This window comes from Cyanistes caeruleus, chromosome 22 (genome assembly GCF_971803275.1).
Source record: "Cyanistes caeruleus chromosome 22, bCyaCae1.hap1.1, whole genome shotgun sequence".
NCBI lineage: Eukaryota > Metazoa > Chordata > Aves > Passeriformes > Paridae > Cyanistes > Cyanistes caeruleus.
In genome coordinates this window covers 2,584,516-2,605,113 of record NC_141722.1, presented here as the reverse complement: position 1 = coordinate 2,605,113, position 20,598 = coordinate 2,584,516, and the positions used below count along the sequence as shown (strand labels likewise).

At 46.5% G+C, this 20,598-nt stretch overlaps 2 protein-coding genes across 2 annotated transcripts in view; one reads left to right on the top strand and one right to left on the bottom strand.

The window, feature by feature from the left end:
• PLOD1 (procollagen-lysine,2-oxoglutarate 5-dioxygenase 1) overlaps window positions 1-15,822 on the bottom strand; it is a 19,622-nt gene extending 3,800 nt beyond the window's left edge. Inside the window, exons 1-15 of the mRNA XM_086860313.1 lie at window positions 14,144-15,822; window positions 12,926-13,679; window positions 8,304-8,395; window positions 7,694-7,830; window positions 6,925-7,088; window positions 6,613-6,725; window positions 5,236-5,299; window positions 4,054-4,151; window positions 3,640-3,741; window positions 3,401-3,532; window positions 3,021-3,142; window positions 2,264-2,368; window positions 1,702-1,827; window positions 754-895; window positions 152-265 (exon numbers count right to left, since the gene is read on the bottom strand). Of these exons, the coding sequence (XP_086716439.1) occupies window positions 152-265; window positions 754-895; window positions 1,702-1,827; window positions 2,264-2,368; window positions 3,021-3,142; window positions 3,401-3,532; window positions 3,640-3,741; window positions 4,054-4,151; window positions 5,236-5,299; window positions 6,613-6,725; window positions 6,925-7,088; window positions 7,694-7,830; window positions 8,304-8,395; window positions 12,926-13,001 (1,587 nt within the window). The 5' untranslated portion in view covers window positions 13,002-13,679; window positions 14,144-15,822. The remainder of the gene's footprint in view (window positions 1-151; window positions 266-753; window positions 896-1,701; window positions 1,828-2,263; window positions 2,369-3,020; window positions 3,143-3,400; window positions 3,533-3,639; window positions 3,742-4,053; window positions 4,152-5,235; window positions 5,300-6,612; window positions 6,726-6,924; window positions 7,089-7,693; window positions 7,831-8,303; window positions 8,396-12,925; window positions 13,680-14,143) is intronic.
• Window positions 15,648-20,598, top strand: KIAA2013 (KIAA2013 ortholog). The gene is made up of 3 exons (XM_023940600.2): window positions 15,648-16,614; window positions 17,324-18,177; window positions 19,629-20,598. The coding sequence occupies exons 1-3, from the start codon at window positions 15,648-15,650 to the stop codon at window positions 19,653-19,655; spliced, it is 1,848 nt and encodes a 615-aa protein (XP_023796368.2). The 3' UTR covers window positions 19,656-20,598.

Below are 20,598 nucleotides of genomic sequence, written 5' to 3'. Positions count from 1 at the left end.
CCAAAAATATGTTCTCTTTAAATTGTGTGCCTGTGCTCCTCATCCCACCTGAAAGACATCATTATTACAAAGCCTGGACTTCCCGTAGTGGTGAAGCTGATATCAAGTGTTTCCACATTGCTGGGCCTTCTGAGTATGCAGGTTATCTCACCTCAGGATTGCTGAATATTTGCCAGAGGTCATTGTGGAGGTGACTTGTCTGGTAATTCTCCAGGGAGAGTATGTGTCCAAATTGATGCTGATTTGTCAGGTACATAAAGACTCCCTGCAGGACAAAGAGAAATAATAAAGGCCTCATATTTCTGAGAGCCACCGTGAAACCAAGCACTGGATCGTTCTCCAAGCTGTTCATTTATTCATTCTTTCTCCTGTGGGCTTTCAGTTTTATTTCCACCCTGGATATGAGCAACTCTGAAAGGTTACAGGCAGAGACAGTGATTCTGTGTCCTGTCAGCCAGGGCTGGAAGCAGAGGAAAGCAGCAGCTGTGAAATTAGGGTCTTCCCTCTTACCCTGTCAAATCCCATTTAGAGCAGTCCTGAAAAGGACCAAGAACAAAAATGTTATCCACATTTAGTGGTCCATAGCTACACATGGTTTCACAGCCAGACAGAAATCCCATGCTGTTCCAAAGTCTACACTGTACTGACTAGTACCAGTTCCTGCCCTGGCAGAGCTGAATGCCTTAAACTACTTAATCCTGTACCCTTCACCCTGGCACACAGCTCTCCCCTGACAGCCTCTCCTTGACTGACCTGATTCCGAACGTTGTGGCAGAAAGCCATGTCAGCATCCAGCTTGCCACTGTGGAACAGATCTCCCTGCTCAAGCTCCGAGCGCAGGGCCTTGCCTTTAACCATGTAAACACTGCTGATGTAGGGAACATTCCAAAGTCCACTGAAACACAGAGGAAGAGAAGTGAGACTTGAAATAGCACCAAGATAGATACTGCTGGACTTGACAGGATGACAGACAGCACTGCAGCATCAGCCAGGCTTGCCTAAATGAGCCAACTCAGAACAGTAGGGAGAAACCATACCAAAAGAGATTGGCATTCCAGAAAAAATCACTTATATTGCCCACAGCTTTTAAGCTGCACAAATGCTAGTCCACTGTGAAAGCAATTAATTGCTACTGTGTGTTTTTGCTAGGGACATAATTAATGGCTTGAATCTCTTCCCAGAGAGATCAACATATTTTTTCCAGTAATTTAAAGAAACTGAACCAGCCAAAAGTGCATAAGCTGATTTCCAGTGTTTATTGCACACACAATGGCCTATAAAAAAGTGTCCCTCAAGTGTATGAATGAATCAACAGTTCTATTTTGTGAATCTTCCATTCAAGGATCACCTGGTACTTCCTAAAGATTTATCTGACAGAAATTAAACAGCACTTTACAGGATTTTAAGCATCACACTAACTATAATCCCCAGGTGGGAAAACATGACATGAGTAAGATGAGATGATTTCAGCAGTCAGCACTCTCAAACCCTTACTGTGATCATAAGAAAATCTGCCCCAAGTACATTATTGTCTCTGCTCAGGGGAGAACATAAAGCAGCTTCCAAATGGGAGCAGAGACTCCTTTTCCTGTCCTATACACAAAACCACTTGTGCTCTCTGGTTCTTTGATATCAGTTTGATGATTGCAAGCTTTACATTGGAGGGATTACATCAATGAACAACTCTCTTTGCATACTCACACTCTCTGCCTTTGAACAATATCCACATAATCTTCTGAGCGGGCATAGTACCCATCAGGGCTCAGTGCTCCCCAGAAATTGGACCACAGCTTCTCGTGACGACTTACCAGGGGGGCAATCACCATCCTGGAAGCAGGAAAGTAAAAGGAATTGCAGGGCAGGATGTTACCACAGGAAGAAAAGGAAAATATTTACAAACCACAGCACTCTAAGAGCTATTTCCTCCCTCACAGAGTTGCTGTTTTGTTAACTCTGTTGGAATGAAATGCCACATAAGGGTAAATACGGTCCCAATCTCCTCTCTAACTGCACCCTGCACCAGGGTCTGTTAGAATCCAGTTTGTTCTAGTGACTATAAAAAACAAAGCTAAGGATGATTTACATCCCCTGCCTAAAATCCAGTAGAGACAGTGAGAAAAAAATAAATAAATCCACATAAGAGGTGTTTGGCTAACATCCCATCTCTGGCACAGCTCTCCTGGTTCCCCACACATCTCAGGGATGTGCACTGAATTCCTTACGTGAGATGACCAGTAAGCATTGCTCAGACCAAAGAACTCACTTGTTCTGTTCAATCAGGATCCTCAGGGTCTCTGTGTTCTTCAGAACTACCTCAGCATCCAAGCTGAAGTAATAGTCACAGTCAGGATCCTTCTTGCACAAATCCCTACAGCCAGAGAAAAGGAAAGTCACATCCTAAACCAGAGAAAGACAAAGGACAGAGCACCAAGAATTCCTTCAGCTTGTACTCTAAAGGTCTTCTGGGTGCTCAGACAAGTTTGGTTTAATGTAACAACCCAGAGGGACAGCATGGTACAAGCAGATCAGATTCAGTGTCCAATAGCAAACACTGAGACACAGCCAAAATCACATTTAACAAACTGTTTCCTCAGCTCAAACTGAAGAGTTCCCATTTACAGCTGGCCCAAATCCACACTTGAGCTCAAACCTCCTGATCACATACAGGAAGATATTTTCCCACTAATTCTTAGTTTTGCTACAACACTCCTCCTCTTCAGAGATATAGGTACATATCCTTTGTGCTCTGTGGCTGGGTATGTAGATGAGGGTGGGAGATACAGGGCTATCCTGTCAGAACAAAGTAGTGAGAACTTTGTTTCTGAAACTACAAAGTGAGCTGGTATGGAAGCTGATTTTTCCCAATATATAAGGGAATCAGAGTTAATGCTAGGAAAACTGAAAGGGTGACTGAGAAAAGAAGAGCAACCACTCGACAGGGATGCTCAGGAAAAACAGATGTCTTAGTTTGGACATCTCAGCTATCTCTGCTGGCTATCATGTATGGGCTCTTCACTTACATGCCCAAGTTACGTGCCTCAGCATTCTCCACCTCATCATCTGGTCCAATCAATTTGACAGCGAGATATTCTTTGCCGTGCTCTTCTACAAAAGACTCCACGTCCATCAAGTGATGTTCCTCCTATTCCAAAATTAAGGAAAAACAGGTAAGATGGACTCATCCAGGCCACTCAGCCTCCTGTTCTTGAAAATGAGTAGTCAGGCACAGCTCTAAAGACCACTTCCACATGTTTGCAGCTGGATGGGTGTCACTGCAGATAAGTACTGTGATTACACAGCTTGGAAGTCTAGCCCAAGGTTGCAAAAGTGCCTAGAGTAGAGGATGAGGTGACCATTTTCCCCACATTTCCTAAGACTATCACAAGCCAATTTCACTTACATGGTTGTGAATGAAGAGCTGGATTCTTTGCTTTGGGTAATGAAGGTTACGAAGCCGTAGGAAAAACTGAGAGAGGAACGGGGTGGGCTGCTCAATGAAAATGCCTATCAGAATCATTGGCAATGCCTCATCCTACATTCAGGGACAAGAGGAGACAAGTGGTGAGTCATGTTTCACATCAGACACATAACAATTTTAAGACTTGGTTTGGGAGCTTTGAATAGACACAGCAGCCTTACCTTAAACCCTGAGAGGCTTCTCAGACCTTCATCACACACCGTGCAGCCAGTCTCAAATGTCCATACTTGAGGAATGTAGTTTCCCAGGTAGTTCAGCTGCAGCTGCAAAAGGCAATTTGCCAGATTATGCATTACAGGGCAGGGGAATTTCTTTGTGGGATCACGTTTCAGCTTTGTTTACATTCTCAGTGAGCTAAAGAATCTGAAAAGCATGACAGCCTGAGGGTCCAACTACATGTGGGTCTTGGAACCAGATCCATCTTGCTGCTATGGGCCTGGGCTGCTTATCGTCTCTCAAATGTAAATGCACATAGGGAAAGTCTTATGTAGAGGCAGAAACCTGATCCATTGAGCCCAAAAGATCACTTTGCAACAAAAAGAGACCAAATCTTTCTCTCAGGACAGTCCACTTACCTTGGTGGGTCCATTTCCATGGATCACCACAGGCAGAGTGTCATATAACAAGTTTCTTGCTCTCACTCGGGAGTTTTCAAACTTCATAACTATCTCATCTGGAAATGACATTGTATCTTGTTAAGGCTTTTATTGATAATTAGAATCACAATGCCTTTTATACAGAAAGACTGATGGAAGATGAAAGTGTGGACAATGGATAACAGTGCACAAGTAGTTTAAAAGCTATGGACCAAATCTTTAAAGGAGAAAAAAAACATTCAGAATGATCCTGAGAAGTAACAGGAGGATGGCTGGGAAGCTGGACAATGACTGGGAACTGGCAGGAGCCATACTGAAAGATTCTTTCAAAACTGGCATTGACTGTGCAGTGAGGAACAGCTACTGATGACAGGGACAGCTACTGATGGGAGGACTTGCCCTTCTCACCTAAGTATGCACCCGATGTCTCTCTTTGTCACCCCATTACAAAAGTCCATCCTCCTGGCAGAGACCATCCAGAATGTTGCCTCAACACAACCATACAAAATCCTTTGGAAAAAAGACTATCACAGATACAAGCTGCAGTCTATCGTGGATATAATGAGCACAGGAGCCAAAAACTACACTGCCATTATCACTTTTTACTTGACCAGAATAAAGATGGAATGGAGCAAGACTAAAAACATTAGACAGCATTGCCAGGAGAGAAGTGAATCTCTCTTGCCAGGACTAGCAAAATCAATCAGCAGGTCAGGTCAGAAGCCTGGTACAATCAGTGAGTGTTCACAGAGATATCTGGCCGCTTCTCACCTCCCATGGCATTCCAGCATGGATCTGAAGCGGAAAGAGAGGCAAGCCCTAGGCAGGGCTGTGTGTAATTACTTGCACTGGAAGTCCCTCCCAGTTTCAATCCCCAAGGCTAATGCAATCCGACATGCCTGGAGATCAAAGTGGCAAGGAGGTGTGAGATGAAAAACCTGACCTGCATTCCCTGAAGTGGAGAAGGAATTGCAATGAGAACATAGTTGGTCACAGGGGAATTACAAACAAATCCCAGAACTCTGCCAGAGACTCTTAGTGAAGCTTTTCCTGTGAGGACAGCCATTTCTGAAATACAATCCCTTTGGCCATAACTTTATTTCTGGTGTCAACACACAAGTTGCATTCCAAGGAGAAATGAGCTTCCTTCTTTCATCTCACCTAATGCTCCATTTAGGTTTTGGAAGATCCGGCTTCTATGGTCTAGACTGATGTTGATACTTTCCTTTAAAAGAATTAGATAAATAACCTTAATTAGAACACAAAAGGCATCCATTCTTTACATGCAACAGACCCCATGCTCAGTCAAATATATCCTATTCCTATAGTCATTTGCAAACTCTCCAAACTCTGAAGCCTAAAACATAATAATCATCATTTTCATTCAAATCTGGGACAATTCACCATTTTCTAGAACAAATTAAATATATTCTCTTAGGCAAAACTGCAAACCCCCTCTCCCTCCCTTTTAAAGCTGCTATGGGTGTGTCAATAAATCTGCATCATACAAATGAAGCAGAGTTACACACAGTCATATAAACCCCACAAGACATATAACACACAGGAATGCCAGACAGCAAAACCATCTGCTGTGAGAAGTTTCCTGCCTTCTATCCACAGGGCAAGTGTGACCCCAAGCACTGCCCCAGGTACCAGTGTCAAACCAGAGGACAGTAAGGTGCAAGATCAGCTTGTGCAATCTTTGTTTTTATCCCCTGCAGCAAGTCACACTCTGACTGAGTGGGACTAAAATGCAGCTCTGACCTAACATAATTCTGTGTCCCTGCAGGCTTCTATTAAGACAGACTACTGGAAAGGGCAGCAGGGTGCTAACATCCGCTGTCTGAGTGCCAAGTCAGAGGAATTACTCAGCCCTTGCATGGCACAGGGCCAGAACTGCAGATCAGAACTTTAAAGGGACTGTTCATGTTAAAGTGTCACAGGCTATGCTCAGATTTGGGGAACTAAAAATGTCCAGCTGTTCTAAATTTTCTACCAGCCTTGCTGGTATAAAATTGCAAGTCTCTAATTAGTCTGATAGCAGTTCCTTATTTCAAATGTTCCCTCTTGATTTGTACATTACTGTTACAGTTTGAGTTCTCCATGCATTTGGCCTGTCCCCAGGGACAGACTGGCCTCTGTAATGCACAACTGGGCAAGGACAGCAGAACCAGAATGACCTGTGGACTGGATGATCTGGCCAGTGCTGGAATCACAATGCTGCTTCCAGGGTCCATTCCAGGCTCCTGTAGGATGTTACATGGCATTTTCCTAAAATCTACTTCAGTGGACATCTCTAAGTCAGCACTGCACTCTGCAGTTTCACATCCCCTGGGAGGAGGCTGGTTAGTTCCTCCACATTTAATGGCTTTAAACACCAGCACCTACAGATACTGGTATGAGCCTCCAGGAAGACTTGTTTTCAGACACTTCTCTTCCCATTCACATTTTATGCTTAAATATAAAAACTGCTGATAATAGAAAATGGCTAGAATGCAAATTTTCAGAAACCCAGAATCTGAATCTAGATACACCTACTCTTTTTTCTGGATCCAAGAAGATATTTGTATAAAAGAGCTGGTCACTGTCATCATCCTGTCCTTTCCACTCCTCCACAAGCTTCTTCAGGTTTGGAGCATAACCTATGAAACCTGTGGGAATAAGTATGAGGAGGTTTTTCAACCCAGATGACCAAAAAATGGAAGTACTCTTGTATACATGTACTTTCACTTCTCTCAGATGAAATCTCACTACACCCTGTGCTGCTGCAGAGCAGCTTTCAGTTTGCTTTGCCACTTCTCCCACAGATGATACAGGAGGAGAAAGCTGACAGCAAGCTCTGTGTCTCACCTCCAGAACCTAGGAAGCGTTTTCCATCTCGCACCTGAGGATACTTGGCTTCCAATTTTCTGTTAGGATAGATGTAATTCTCTGCTGAGAAAACCACCTTGCTCTTGGCTTGTTTGAACTTCTTCAGCAGTTCTGCGGGGCCTGAAGCAAAGAGTACATCATAGCTGGAGGAAGAGACAGACAAAAAGGACAAAAGGAATGGAGTCAGAAAAACATGTCAATGATAAGTTTTTAGAAACAGCTAATTCTTTGGGAATCCCTTTCCTTTTCCTGTTTAACAGTATTACATTTTTTGTAATGCAACTACTTAAAGTGTAGTCTTATGCTGGGTATATGGAAAGACACTGACACTCCAACCCATCCTTTTCTCTCATTACCTCTCTGGCAGACTAATTCTTGGCTCTCAGGATATGCTGCAGCCCACTTCACCTTATAAAACAAATAACTCTGGTAAGAAAGGCCTGCCTAGTTCTATAGGAATTGTCTGTTCATTCTCTGCAAATAGAGGCAGCCAAATTCCACTGTGGCGGAATCGGGTACAATGCTATCAACTTCATGTAGGAATTGGCACCAGCCTATTCGGGTCAGACTTCCCCAACTGCCACGGATGCAGCTCTGAGTGATTCCCAGGAAACTACAGAACATTCAGGGAAAAAAACCCAGAGATCTGGACACACTTTCCAAAAGCAATTGATTTCACAGTTCTCAGTGAGAACTTGTCCAAACAGCTGTAAGATTCAGTTCATGGCAAATTCTTTGCAACCATTACCTTTCTACAAAAAGGATGATCAAGTCCTCCTGATCCTCATACTGCTTCAGAGCTGACTTCAGGAGACGGACCTTCTGCCCACCTCCAGCTGGCTGCTGGTCATCTCCACCCTGCCACTCCTCATCCAGCCCCAGCACCTGCACAGCGACAGGCACAGGGTCACCTCAGCAGGGCACTTTCCCAGCAAGGCTCACAGGAAAGAGCCAGAACCCACAAACTTACTGGTCCTAATAACTCCCAGTGCAAATCACGGCAAAAATAACAGCCCCAGGACAAATGGACTAGGCAGGCTTTGATTCAGCCTCTGGGCTTGACAGTCAGTGTCACAACATAGCACAGTGACAAAGCACTCCTAGCCACAGGGACAGAAGCATGCTCATGTGTGTCTTGGCAGTGCAATGGGAAAGGGCCACGAGGCTCCCTTGAGCAGGAGTTATGGATCTCATCCCAAACCAACACTCAGGATACTGCAGAAATGACCCACTCATGGTACTTTTCCACTTGAGGAGGTGTGCGTCCTCTCTTGAGCTTTTATTTAATCCCAAGTCTTATCCATTCCACAATTTGAAATTCCCTTTGACCAACCACCATGGAAGCTGCTAGACATCACCTGGACTTTGTAGTTGAAGAATTGGGCTGATCTTCTGAACCTTTGGAATCCTTCAGTCTGCTTGGTGGCAACAGTCAGAACCAGCAGCTTTTCTGCACACAGGGGAAAGCACAAGAGATACTCAGCTTGTGTTGTTTCCACAACCTGCTGTTCCACACCTAACTTGATTGCGGGTATAAAATGAGAGATACAATTTTAGTGCTTGAGTTCAGAGCTAGAAAAAAGGAAATAAAATGTATTAAGTGAGTTTTTTTTGCCTTGCTAGTGAAAGCTACAATTCTATTCTCTCACACAGAATACAAAAGAAATTAAACTTGAAGATAAAAAATAGAACTACTACAGAATGCCCATTTGGAAGTAATTAATTTAATGCAGTTTTGACTTTCTGCTCCCCACAGAGCTGCTTTTTGTCACTCAGCTTTGACTGGATGTAGGGAAAACCAAAATTAGACTAAATGTTATTATTCCCTCTCCATGGCTGCTTCAATTTTCTATTGCATTCCTGAGGCATTTTCCAGTTTTTCATACATATTCAATGTAAATTTAATTGTGCTGTAATTTTCATTTACATTTTTCTCACAAACTTGCTTTTAATGTTCAATCTCTTAAAAATGATAAAATTAAATCCTGAAGCCCTATTTCAAAAGTTTCTCTGTAGTACCCTGGAATATGATTTTTTTATGTGGAAATTCTGGTTTCCTCATTGCAATGATGAAATTTTATACTTCACCTTAACAGTTTTGCTGAAGTAGGAATTTGTATAAGCTCTGGCAACAGTGCTTAAATGCAAATTTTGGCCATCCGATTTAAACATCAGAAAATACCAGGAAAAACTGAAAGCACATTTTCTTGGCCTCAGCAGGCATTTTTGGGAACAAGGATTTTTTTCAATGGATGTACCAGATGTATCTCCCTCATGTACCCAAACTGATATTCTGCCTGGTCTTAGAGAAGAAGGATCTAGAAGCTGGAGTTTTAGATGGAACAAACAAAGGCAGCAAAAGTAAAAAATAAGATTCCAAGTTAGGAAGAAAGAAGATATTCCCAAAGAAATTCCTTAAATCCTTTACCTGCATCAGAATAAAAAAAGAGAAGAGAGATTGAGGTCAATAGATCAGGTCTAATTGTATTTATTAGACATGCAAAAAGTGATAAATAAAAGAATAGGAATCCCATATAGATGCAGTTTTTAAGGGCAGATTTTTAGACATATGAAGTGCATTCCTGCACCTCCAGCACACTCCAGTGTCCAGCCCAGTCATAGGGAGCAAACAAATGAGTAAAATTTGTATGTCCTCAGGGAATACGTTAAAGCCATTAAAGTTTCTAGCTCTGTGATGGCACACAGAGAGCCACAGCAGCTTTATGAGAGCTCTGAACTCATGGATTCTGAGAAGGTGAGGCTCATACTGCTAGTGAAGAAGGGGACAAACATGGCTTTGCCAGAGAGGAATGTAGACAACCCTCAAATTCTAGTACATGAGGGGAGAAACCATATAATAATGAGGAAAGAAGGAGGGAAGAAGGAGGGAAGAAGGAGGGAAGAAGGAGGGAAGAAGGAGGGAAGAAGGAGGGAAGAAGGAGGGAAGAAGGAGGGAAGAAGGAGGGAAGAAGGAGGGAAGAAGGAGGGAAGAAGGAGGGAAGAAGGAGGGAAGAAGGAGGGAAGAAGGAGGGAAGAAGGAGGGAAGAAGGAGGGAAGAAGGAGGGAAGAAGGAGGGAAGAAGGAGGGAAGAAGGAGGGAAGAAGGAGGGAAGAAGGAGGGAAGAAGGAGGGAAGAAGGAGGGAAGAAGGAGGGAAGAAGGAGGGAAGAAGGAGGGAAGAAGGAGGGAAGAAGGAGGAAAGAAGGAGGAAAGAAGGAGGAAAGAAGGAGGAAAGAAGGAGGAAAGAAGGAGGAAAGAAGGAGGAAAGAAGGAGGAAAGAAGGAGGAAAGAAGGAGGAAAGAAGGAGGAAAGAAGGAGGAAAGAAGGAGGAAAGAAGGAGGAAAGAAGGAGGAAAGAAGGAGGAAAGAAGGAGGAAAGAAGGAGGAAAGAAGGAGGAAAGAAGGAGGAAAGAAGGAGGAAAGAAGGAGGAAAGAAGGAGGAAAGAAGGAGGAAAGAAGGAGGAAAGAAGGAGGAAAGAAGGAGGAAAGAAGGAGGAAAGAAGGAGGAAAGAAGGAGGAAAGAAGGAGGAAAGAAGGAGGAAAGAAGGAGGAAAGAAGGAGGAAAGAAGGAGGAAAGAAGGAGGAAAGAAGGAGGAAAGAAGGAGGAAAGAAGGAGGAAAGAAGGAGGAAAGAAGGAGGAAAGAAGGAGGAAAGAAGGAGGAAAGAAGGAGGAAAGAAGGAGGAAAGAAGGAAAGAAAGAAGGAAAGAAAGAAGGAAAGAAAGGATCCTAACTGCTATGCAATTATTTCAGCCCAAAATCTCAGGCATCTCACACATTAAATAAATCACTAATTCATTTTCATGCTGCCACCCTAAGAAAGCCACACACTGTTTATGACTTGACTGCCAAAAGTTTGCTGGACAGGATGAACACTAAAGGCTCATGCAGAACAGGAAGAAGTGTCCTATTTCTGAGACAGAAAAAGTTCTCCCCATGCAGTTTGTGAACTCAGAGGAGCACAAAAAAGCAGCACATAGACCACTCTCATCCCCAGCAGAATTCCAAGTTACAGATTCCCTGTCAGGTAGCACACTGAGAGACACTAAGCTCAGTTTCTGTTCTAAGAACTCTCTGCAGTAGTGAGAGCTTTCTATCCCAAGAGACATTCCTTCAGCCCAGCACTGGAAGTTTGTGCTGAGCTATGTTGCCTCCACTCCTTCTGCTTTAACCCCTTCTTCTCTTTCCCAAAGATTTTGCTAAACACTGATGCAGCTGATAGGTACTTTTGAGGACAGAGCAGTAAACCCTCTTTTTTTCAGCATCACATGCAAGCTTTTCAAAACATCCCAAACAGATTGATGCTTCTCTGTTTCCCATTTTGCAGTCGATTTCCATGTGCAGAAATGCAGCCTGTTCTGCTAAGCTGGGCCTCCTGGGCCCAAAGGCTCCCTGGGCCACACTGACAATTAGGAATTGTACAAATTCATTTAATCATGGCATGGATGCAAAATACAAACACAGGGTGGTTAACAAAGCAAGCACTGCACTCAGAACCAGGGGAGCTGGCCTGGATTGCTGGTTCTGCTATGCAACCACGAGCCAGTCCTGCTATCCCTGTTTTTCCAACTGTAGAATGATAAAAGAGAACATTTAGCACTTTTGTGAAAGCTTTAGAGCTTTATACATGAAAAGGGTTCTGGAGCAGGAACTCTGAAACCAAGAACACAATGAAATGATTCAGTAAACTTCTGAGTTTTTATAAAGAATAAAAATCAGAAACCAGATGAGTTCAGTAACAAAAAAATTGAAGTTATTTACTTCTGCCCTAAGTCTACAGGGAAAGCACAGCTGCAGCTGCATTTTAGGACAAGGAATGAATTTATCCCTAGGCTATGATTTGGGAAATCTTACTGTGCCACTTCCTGTTAAGATAGTGTCTAAGAAAATAACATTAATATGGGGATCAAATAGAAAAGAAACAGTACACAATTTAACAGTGGATAATATAATCTCTGTATTACATTTACAGAAGATTTTTTTTAATTCTATCAACTACAAATAACTATGCTGAGAGCTTCTGCAGAGATCTGAAAGAACATGCAAGAGAGAAGACAGGTATCATTACTGTCACATTACTCTGGGGAAGCTGAGGCACAGGGAAGATGAGGCATTTTCTCTTTGGGCAGTGCCAAAAGTGATGGATTCAAAAAACAGTTAATTCCAAATCCCTCTTCCTAACTAATTTACCTCATTCTCTTTCCCAGCCCTCAGTTTTATATCTCTAGTACACTCTAAAACCTTAAGAGTGTTGGAAAAAAACTTAGAATTTTGGAAGATTTGGGATGTGCAAGGAAGGCAGGATAGCACAGAGATTCTTTGTTTTAATTATGCCAAAGAACTATGGCCAAAGAACTCCCAACACCCCCATAGATACACACTAACTGTATTAAGTAATGCACATACATAATAAAGGTAGTTATAGCAGAATCACACTCTGAAGGGAAACATTCTACATAATAAGATTAAATCTCCTCCTAATTACCACTTCTCTAATGAAGGCAGAGATAATTATCCCAACTTCTTGGCACAGTGACAGTGTGTGAACCACTTTTTGTCAGTGCTGCTGACATTCTGTAGCTGCCCTAATCCCCCGCTGTTCAACCAACTACTCTAGAGCTTCTGCCAGCTGTTTATGGGGGAAGCAGACTGATGCTATTTTAGGAGCATCCCTGATCTTGAGCCACAGCGTGGCCAGTCTGGGATCAAACGCTCTCCCGTTCCCTGAGTCTTGAACCGCTTCAGTTCAAAAGCAGGGAGGGGCTGACCCAGGTGGGATGCAACCCACGGGACCGAGCCTCCCTCCATGGGATGAAATGATGTTGTCTCACGGAACTCCGAGCCAGGGGCTCACAACACGACACTGAGGCTCGGGTCTGGCAATGCTGGGAGCGAGAGCAGGACTCGGAGGCCAGCAGCGGTACCCACGGCGGCTGTGCCCGCCCAGCAGCCGCTCCCCCCCGTACCCCGAGCAGCCCCGCTTACCTTCCTGCTCCGAGGCACGGCCACCCCCGAGCAGCGCCAGCACGGCGCACAGCAGCAGCACGGCCGGAGGCACCATGGAGGCGATTTCCCCGCTCCGGGAGCTGCCCCCGAGCGCGGCCGATGCCTGCGGGACGGAGCCGTGCCACGCACCAGCCCCGCCCGGCCGCCACGGGCGGAGGAAGCGGGAGGAGCCGGCTCCTCCTCCCGGCAGCCCCCGAGAGGCGGGCGGGCAGCCGGCCCGGGGCTGCGGGACGGGGCAGGAGCGGCTGGGACCGCGTGGGAAGCGAGGGAACGGCGAGACGAGGAGCTCGAAGGGTTGATCCCGGAGCTGCAGCGGCTCTGCCTGCGGCTCGGGCTCCAGCGGAGCTTGCCCGGGACAGCGGGCAGTGAATCCCAGGGAGCATGGAGCAAACGCCGGTGGAGGAGGAGAGGAGTCACTCTCTGACCAGATCAGCTACTGGTGGGCTGCAGCTGGCTGACACTTATGGGAGATTTATATCCCATGGATTATAATGTTATGCACAGCTCTAGAAACTGGAAGCCTTATTAAATACCTTCTTCATACCTTCTTCCTGCCTGTCACCTCCTATATTTCCTCGGTGAACACAAAATCTGCAGTGTTTTTGTTTCCTGCATTAGCTGGTTTTCTCTGGCCATATACACATCTTTAAGTCTTACATTAATCTCTGTGGCCTTGTGCTGGGTTTTTTTGCTGTAGCCCTGATCACTTACCCAGGCATCTTTTTCATTCTGCCTATGAGAATAAGCAAAATAACCCTGTCTTAGAAAGTTACACTTCTTAAAATTAACATTTGCTTTTTGGTCACTTCTACGCTGCAGTGAATGTAAGGTTTAGATAGATGTAGGGGAACCATTTTGAGCCTGCAGGACACCAGCTACTACTGACACAGACCCTGTGTGAGGCTGGCAGTAAATCATCCCTCTAAATGAACAGAAACCACAGATATAACAGGATTTGTGTTTAAAAAAACCAAAAAAAACAAAACAAAAAAAAACCCCACAAGAAGGCATGAGGAGAAAAAAATCAAGCACATTAGAAGGATCACACAGTAGCTGATATTCTCCATAATCCATAACAGTATCATCCCAGAGAATTCCCATTACTATTTATTTGTTCAATGAGAATATTCTTGAGTGTGTTCAGAGCACTTTTCCTTGCCTCCCTTCTCCCCAGTGCAGGAATTCCCTCATAATTACCAGGCAAACAGAACAGTCCTCATGCTCAAGTGATGAGCATTCCAGGCAACAACCCAAGCAAATACTAGTTCTCTTTAAGATGGTGATTTCAGAAAACTTCCTTTTGCAAAGCTGCCAGTTCCCCTAAATTAAAAAAAATAAAATAAAATAAAATGAGAACATACTTTCACTTTATATTTCTTCAGTACTTTGCAGGCCCAGACAAAGCCTGTGATAAATCTGTGCCTGTTTCAACAGTTTAAGGCAGGAGCCACAGCAAAGTTGTTCAGTCCTCCACCTTCAGACCTCAGACTGAGAGCTGTGACTCAACATGGATTTTTAAATTTGCGAGTTTCTCATTTTAATGAAGTTAAATCTCTCCAGACTAAAACGAAAGCGGTTTTGCACACTCAAAATCATGAATGCCTCATTGTTTATGCTACTGTACCCAGTCTGTCTCTGTTTGACAGCTTTGTATTCTGCAGCTATGCCAAGCCAGCATTTTTTCCCCCTGTTTGTGTGTTTGCCCTGCTCTGTGTGCCTGTCTTTTTAAACAGAGCCAGCTGCCGGTGCAGATGTTCCAGTGAGTACGTGCAACACGTGCTGCAGGCGGAGCAGCAACTTCCTAAAAACTGGGAGGGTCGGAGCTGTGCTCTTCCAGCAGCCTCAAAGCTGAGACACCACCAGCCGCAGTGAAACCTGCGAGGAATGGGGTCTCACCCATCCTTTTGGGATGCCTCACCCCCAAACAAACAGCTCATTTGCAGGAATAAATTAAGAACGTGTCTCCTCTGTTTCCCGTCATTGAGCTGGTTCATTGCCCGGTCGAGAATTTCACGTTTCACTTTATCTCACAGTGTTTCTGTCTGACTTGCTTGAAACTGTGTTTCTCGTTCTCTCTTTCCAACACTGCTCTGGATACAAAGCCTTCCTGTGCGCATCTAAGACGCTTGAGAAAGTTTGTTCCTCTATTTACACACAGTGGGATCCAGGTTGATAAAAACAACTTCTTTTCCCGCATAGTTGCGGTAAGCCAGTAAACTTCCACGGGAATTACTGAACACCGCTCCAGGCCTTTTCGATGGGTGCAGTGACAGGAGACACAGAACCTCGGCCCTGGGCTGGAGCTGCTCGATACAGCAGAGGGAGCGGGGCAGGGCAGGGAGGGCCCGGAGCCAGGGGAGCCGGGGGGTCCCGGAGCCGGCGGGGCCCCGAGCAGGGAGGGGACCTGGAGCCGGGGCATTTGAAGCCGGGTCAGTTGAAGCCGGGTCAGCTGAAGCCGGGGCAGTTGGAAGTCGGGGCAGTTGAGGCCGGGGGTCCCGGCGGTTCCGGGGGATCCAAGCGGGCCGCGCCTCCCGGCCAAGCCCCCTCAGGGGCGGGGAGCGCGGCTGTCGCAAAGCGCTGCAAAGCGCCGTCAATCGCGGCGGAGCTGCCGCAGGGCGCGGCGGCGATGGCGGCTTAGGGCCGGTGCGGGGCCGGGGCCGGGGCCGGGAAGGGCCGGGCCGGGGCTCCCCCGCCGCCGCCCATGTGGCTGCAGCAGCGGCTGAAGGGGCTGCCGGGGCTGCTGTCCAGCAGCTGGGCGCGGCGCCTGCTGCTGCTGCTGGTGCTGTTGCTCGTCGCTTACTGGTACCTGGGCGCGGCGCGGGCGCGGGGCGCGGGGCGCGGGGCCGAGCCCCGGGGTCCCGCCGCCCTCTGCGTTCAGGCGGCCGCGGGCGCCTGGCGGGCGCAGACCCAGCGCGGCGATGCGCTGCCGCTGCCTGAGGAGGCGGCCGGGGCCGGCGGGCCCCCGGGGCTGGCGGTGGCGGGCAATGGGTTCCTGCTGCTGGACGTGTCCGCCGGGCGGCTCTGGGTGCGGCCCGCGGGGCCCGGCGGGGGCCCGGCGCTCGCCACCGAGTACCCGGCGCTGGTGCGGCTGAGGGCGCTGGGCGGGCGCGGCGAGGCGCGGGCGGCGCTGGCGGCGCTGCGGGACGGGGCCGTGAGGAGGGTGCGGTGCGTCCAGACCGGGCCCGGCTCCGGGGACTGCGTGACGCTGCGGGAGGAGGTGGTGGCCCACCGGAGCCGGCCGCACCTCTACCTGCAGCGCATCCGCATCGCCAACCCCACCGAGCGGGTGGCCGCCTTCGAGGCCTCGGCCCCCGCCGCCGCCTCCGCGCTGGGCGGGCGCTTCGCCACCAGCCTGGAGAAGGTGGAGGAGCGGCAGTTCCTGCTCTCCTCCGGCCGCCTGCTGCTGGCCGGCGGCCCCAAGGTGGTGCTGGTGGTGGTGGCTGCCAAGAAACTCGTGAGCCGGGTGCAGGTCGCGCCCAAGTCGCACTTTGACGAGACCGTGCTGTCTGTGGTGTACACCTCGGAGCCCATCGAGGCCTCCAGGCTGGAGGAGACCTTCAGCAAGCTGAGGGAGGCTGCCAAGAAAGAGATGCTGGAGGTGATGCAGATGGGGGTGGACGATCTTTTCCAGGAGCACCAGCAGACCTGGTCTGACTTGTTCATTTCAGGTGAGGAAAGTGATGTTCAGCTTCCATAGGGTTGCTTTAGGGGGCGGCTGAAAGCTCAGTGTGCTGGTTGTTGTGAGGTCACCGAAGGCTCTGGTCTTCCTGATGGGTTTTGGGACAGTAAAACAGTGTTCCTGATTTGGAACCCAGCCTATCTTACAAAGAGTACTCCTGACTATGTATAGGAAGCGATAGAAGAACATTTATAATCATTATTCTGTGTGTGCTGCTTTTTGTGGCTTCAGGAACTTCACTGACTTGCCCTGCATGTCAGTTGGAAATAAAGTTGACCTTTAGTGATAGTATAAAAGACAGATTCTGCATGGAAGCTAAGGGCCGTTCTACAAAGATGCTTTTTCTTAAGATTTTAATGTCTTACATAAAAGAGTAGCTGACTAAATAATGTAGAACTCACAACTTTATATAAAGATTGTGATCTTTTGACAGATCATTCTTGCAGAGTCATGATGGCAGGCCTGTAAGGCATCTGTATATTAAATTAGCTTTGTCATTAGTAGGTGCTTGCCTTTCAAACTCCCAAGTAGCAGAGAGAGTATCTTCTTAGACAAGCACAAGGAAACATTTCACTTTGGTGTTTTTATGGGAAAAGGCTTCTTAGATGTTATAAAGAACACCTGCATATTGAACATATGTTTGATCTTCTTTTCCTGCTAGTCAATTTCTGACTATTGGCTGTTTTCTTTTGCTACAGGGATTGAAATGAGAAAGATCACAGATGCACATACCCCATCCAGTGAGACTGTCAACATGACCCTCTACTACGTGCTGTCAACTGTGCCAGCCCCCCTGCTAGACCCACTCATCGGGGGTGAGGACAGGGAGAAGATTGAAGCCAGCCTGAACTATGCTGACCACTGCTTCAGCGGCCACGCCACCATGCACGCCGAGAACCTGTGGCCACCAAGGCTGACCAGTGTCACCCAGATCCTGCAGCTCTCAGACCTGTGGAAGCTGACTCTCCAGAAACGGGGATGCAAGGGTCTTGTGACAGCTGGAGTGCATGGACTGATGCAGGGAATGGTGCTTAGTTTTGGGGGTCTGCAGTTCACAGAAAACCATCTTCAGTTTCAGGCTGACCCTGACGTACTTCATAACAGCTATTCCTTACGTGGGATCCATTACAATAAGGACTTGATCAATTTAGCTGTTCTCCTGGATGCTGAAGGAAAGCCCTTCCTGCATGTGTCTGTGAAGTTCCAGGACAAGCCTGTCAGACTGTACGCGTGTGAGGCAGGCTGTATGAACGAGCCCGTGGAGCTGACCTCGGAGGCACGGGGTCATACCTTCCCTGTCATGGTGACTCAGCCCATCACACCACTGCTTTATATATCAACAGATTTGGTTCACTTGCAGGACCTAAGACACACACTCCACCTAAAAGCTATTCTGGCTCATGAGGAACACATGGCCAAGCAATACCCAGGCTTACCCTTCCTGTTCTGGTTCAGTGTGGCCTCCTTAATTACTTTGTTTCACTTGTTTCTGTTCAAACTCATCTACAATGAATATTGTGGGCCGGGAGCCAAGCCACTCTTCAGGAGTAAGGTATAAGGCTGCTGCTTTTGGCTGCTGTCCCCTGAGTGTTGTCAGCCTGATGTTGTGTCAGCTGTGCCTGGGCAGGCTCTGTCTTGGACTGTGATGATTTTCAGCCTCCCTTGAAAGAAGCAATCCTTGGAAGAAGGAGGATTAGGGCAGGGATTGGAGCAGCAGGGCTCACAATCGTTAGAAAAGATAAACTCATTGTCTGTCCTTAGACATTTGTGAGGCTGCAGGTGGAGGCAAACACAGCTTTCTGTCCTTTTTCCACACATCAGTGTAGGACTTTGCTTGTTCCTAGGCCCGCAGTTGTCATGAGATGATGCTTCTTATTCAGTACCAGCAAGCATGTGAGAGAGCTGCTGTACTTGTCTGTACTGCTGTGTGGAGGTCTGCACACCTGCCTGCCTGCTCTGAGTGTCACACAGGAACACCCAAAGGCAGGCTGGTGTTCTGAGGTGAAGGTGCTGATCTGCTGGGACTCGTGGTACATGTTCATATTATAGACACTGTGCAGTCCTCCATCAAATCACACCGCCATCATTTTGGGAAGATGCTGAATTGCTGTTTCTCCCAGTCAGATAAAAAACAAAGCTGTGTTAAGGAAAGTACTGACTGCTTTTTACTGTGAGTTGAAGGTTCTGGCTCCAAGCTCTTACGCATCTTACCTGGCTGTAAAGAATTCCCAAGTTGTTTTGAGTTGCTTTGGAAAACTTACTTGCTGTAAAAACTTAGCACAGAATAGGCAGTAGATGGTGAGTTCTGCTCTTAGTACTGGGACTTTCTGTCTGTGTGTTGATATGAAGTGGAAATGCAGGACCAGACTGGATTTGCTGTGTGAGCTAGTTGTGCTGTTCAGAGGCTTCCCTCCTGAGGGCTGAACAGAGTTAAATGTAGGTTTTGTTTTTAAAAAAAGGAGATATTTAAACAGAGCTGTCAGAGGAAAAGTTCTAGCTATAGATTGTACTGTTATTCCAAATTATAAAATCAAATTGGATTTTGGATAGCTAAGGCTGAGCAGGAGGTGTTGAACTTGACAGCTGATATGTATGGGGTGTTTAAAGTGAGTTGGAAATTTCCCTGTCATCTCACTGGTTTTGTCATTTTGAGCACTGGAGATCAAACCTGATCCCAAGCAGGTCTGAATACCTGTGATCCAATAAAAGGTTGAGTGGGAGGTGCTTGTAGCCAAACTAACCTAGGAAGAGGTAGGATAGAAATGTGTATCAGACAGCTGCAGTTAAAGCCTCTGATCAGGATCAGAACCTCGGTGCAAAGGGAGGGAGGGGTTAGGAGGTGATGTCAGTTTTTGTGTAATAGCTGTGCCCTGACACACACCTGAAATGTGTCCTTGGAATTACGTAATTATGTCCTTTCACTGTTGTCTATCCAGTTGCCTTTGTCATCTCCAAGACTTGCCTTCTGCCTTTTACCAAGTGACTTGTTAACCGTTGCTGCAGGTGACTGTCCCCGACTCTGCCCGCTGAAGTGCCCAGAGGCTTCAGAGCCACAGCCCAGGGCTGCCCTGACACCTCATCCTCCTGGGCACTGCAGGGCAAACAGCTCTGCTCCTCCTCTTTGTTGGACCTGCTTCAGATGAAGGTGGTGCAGAACTTGATTCCAGAAATGGGGAAGAAGTGGAAGCCAGCTGAAGCTCAGAATCCGTAGCAGTAAGCAAGATAGATGGTCTTGAAATAACCTGTACCATTAACTGAATGGGAACATCCCCACATCCGAGTGAGCTTAGTCCTGCTTTCAGCCTCCACTTGCACAAGACACCTGGCAATTTTGCAGCTGAGAATAAGGACCATTTGAAAGCAACAATCCTTTTGTGCCTTGCTATGACAGGAGTCTGAGACTTGGAAGGTGATTTAACAGTTTATCCCAGAAGCTTGTGTAACAGACGTTTCCTTTCCCTGTAAGCTGTTCAGTTCCCTAGGAGTAATCCATTTGGTGAAAATACTTGAAGATGTACTAAGTCCTTTGATATTTTGATCTGGTTCTTTTTTTTTTAATTCTACAGAAAAATAAAGGATGATGATTCCCTTCTGAGAGTTAACTAGAAAACTTCAGTGTAACTTCCTTTCTGGTATACAGTTTTTAATTTATTGCTTGGGGGGGAGGGGGAGTATGTTAATTTTTCCTCCACTTCAGTAACAGTCAATTGAACTGTAGATATCTAAGTTCTCATAACAGGTTTTTCAGCTTTTATGACTGTAGAGTGCAAAATCAATTTAATGAAATTGTTTTCTGGATATACACTTGGAAATGCTGATCTACAGGTTTCCTGTTCTAAGCCTATTGAGACTTTGTGCATTGATTTGTTTTGGCTAAGGGGAAGACATCCCACTTTCTAGTGACTTACAGGTTGTTTGGTTTTAAAATACCAAAGCTGTTGTTTCTAAATAAATATCTTTCAGTCTAATCTGA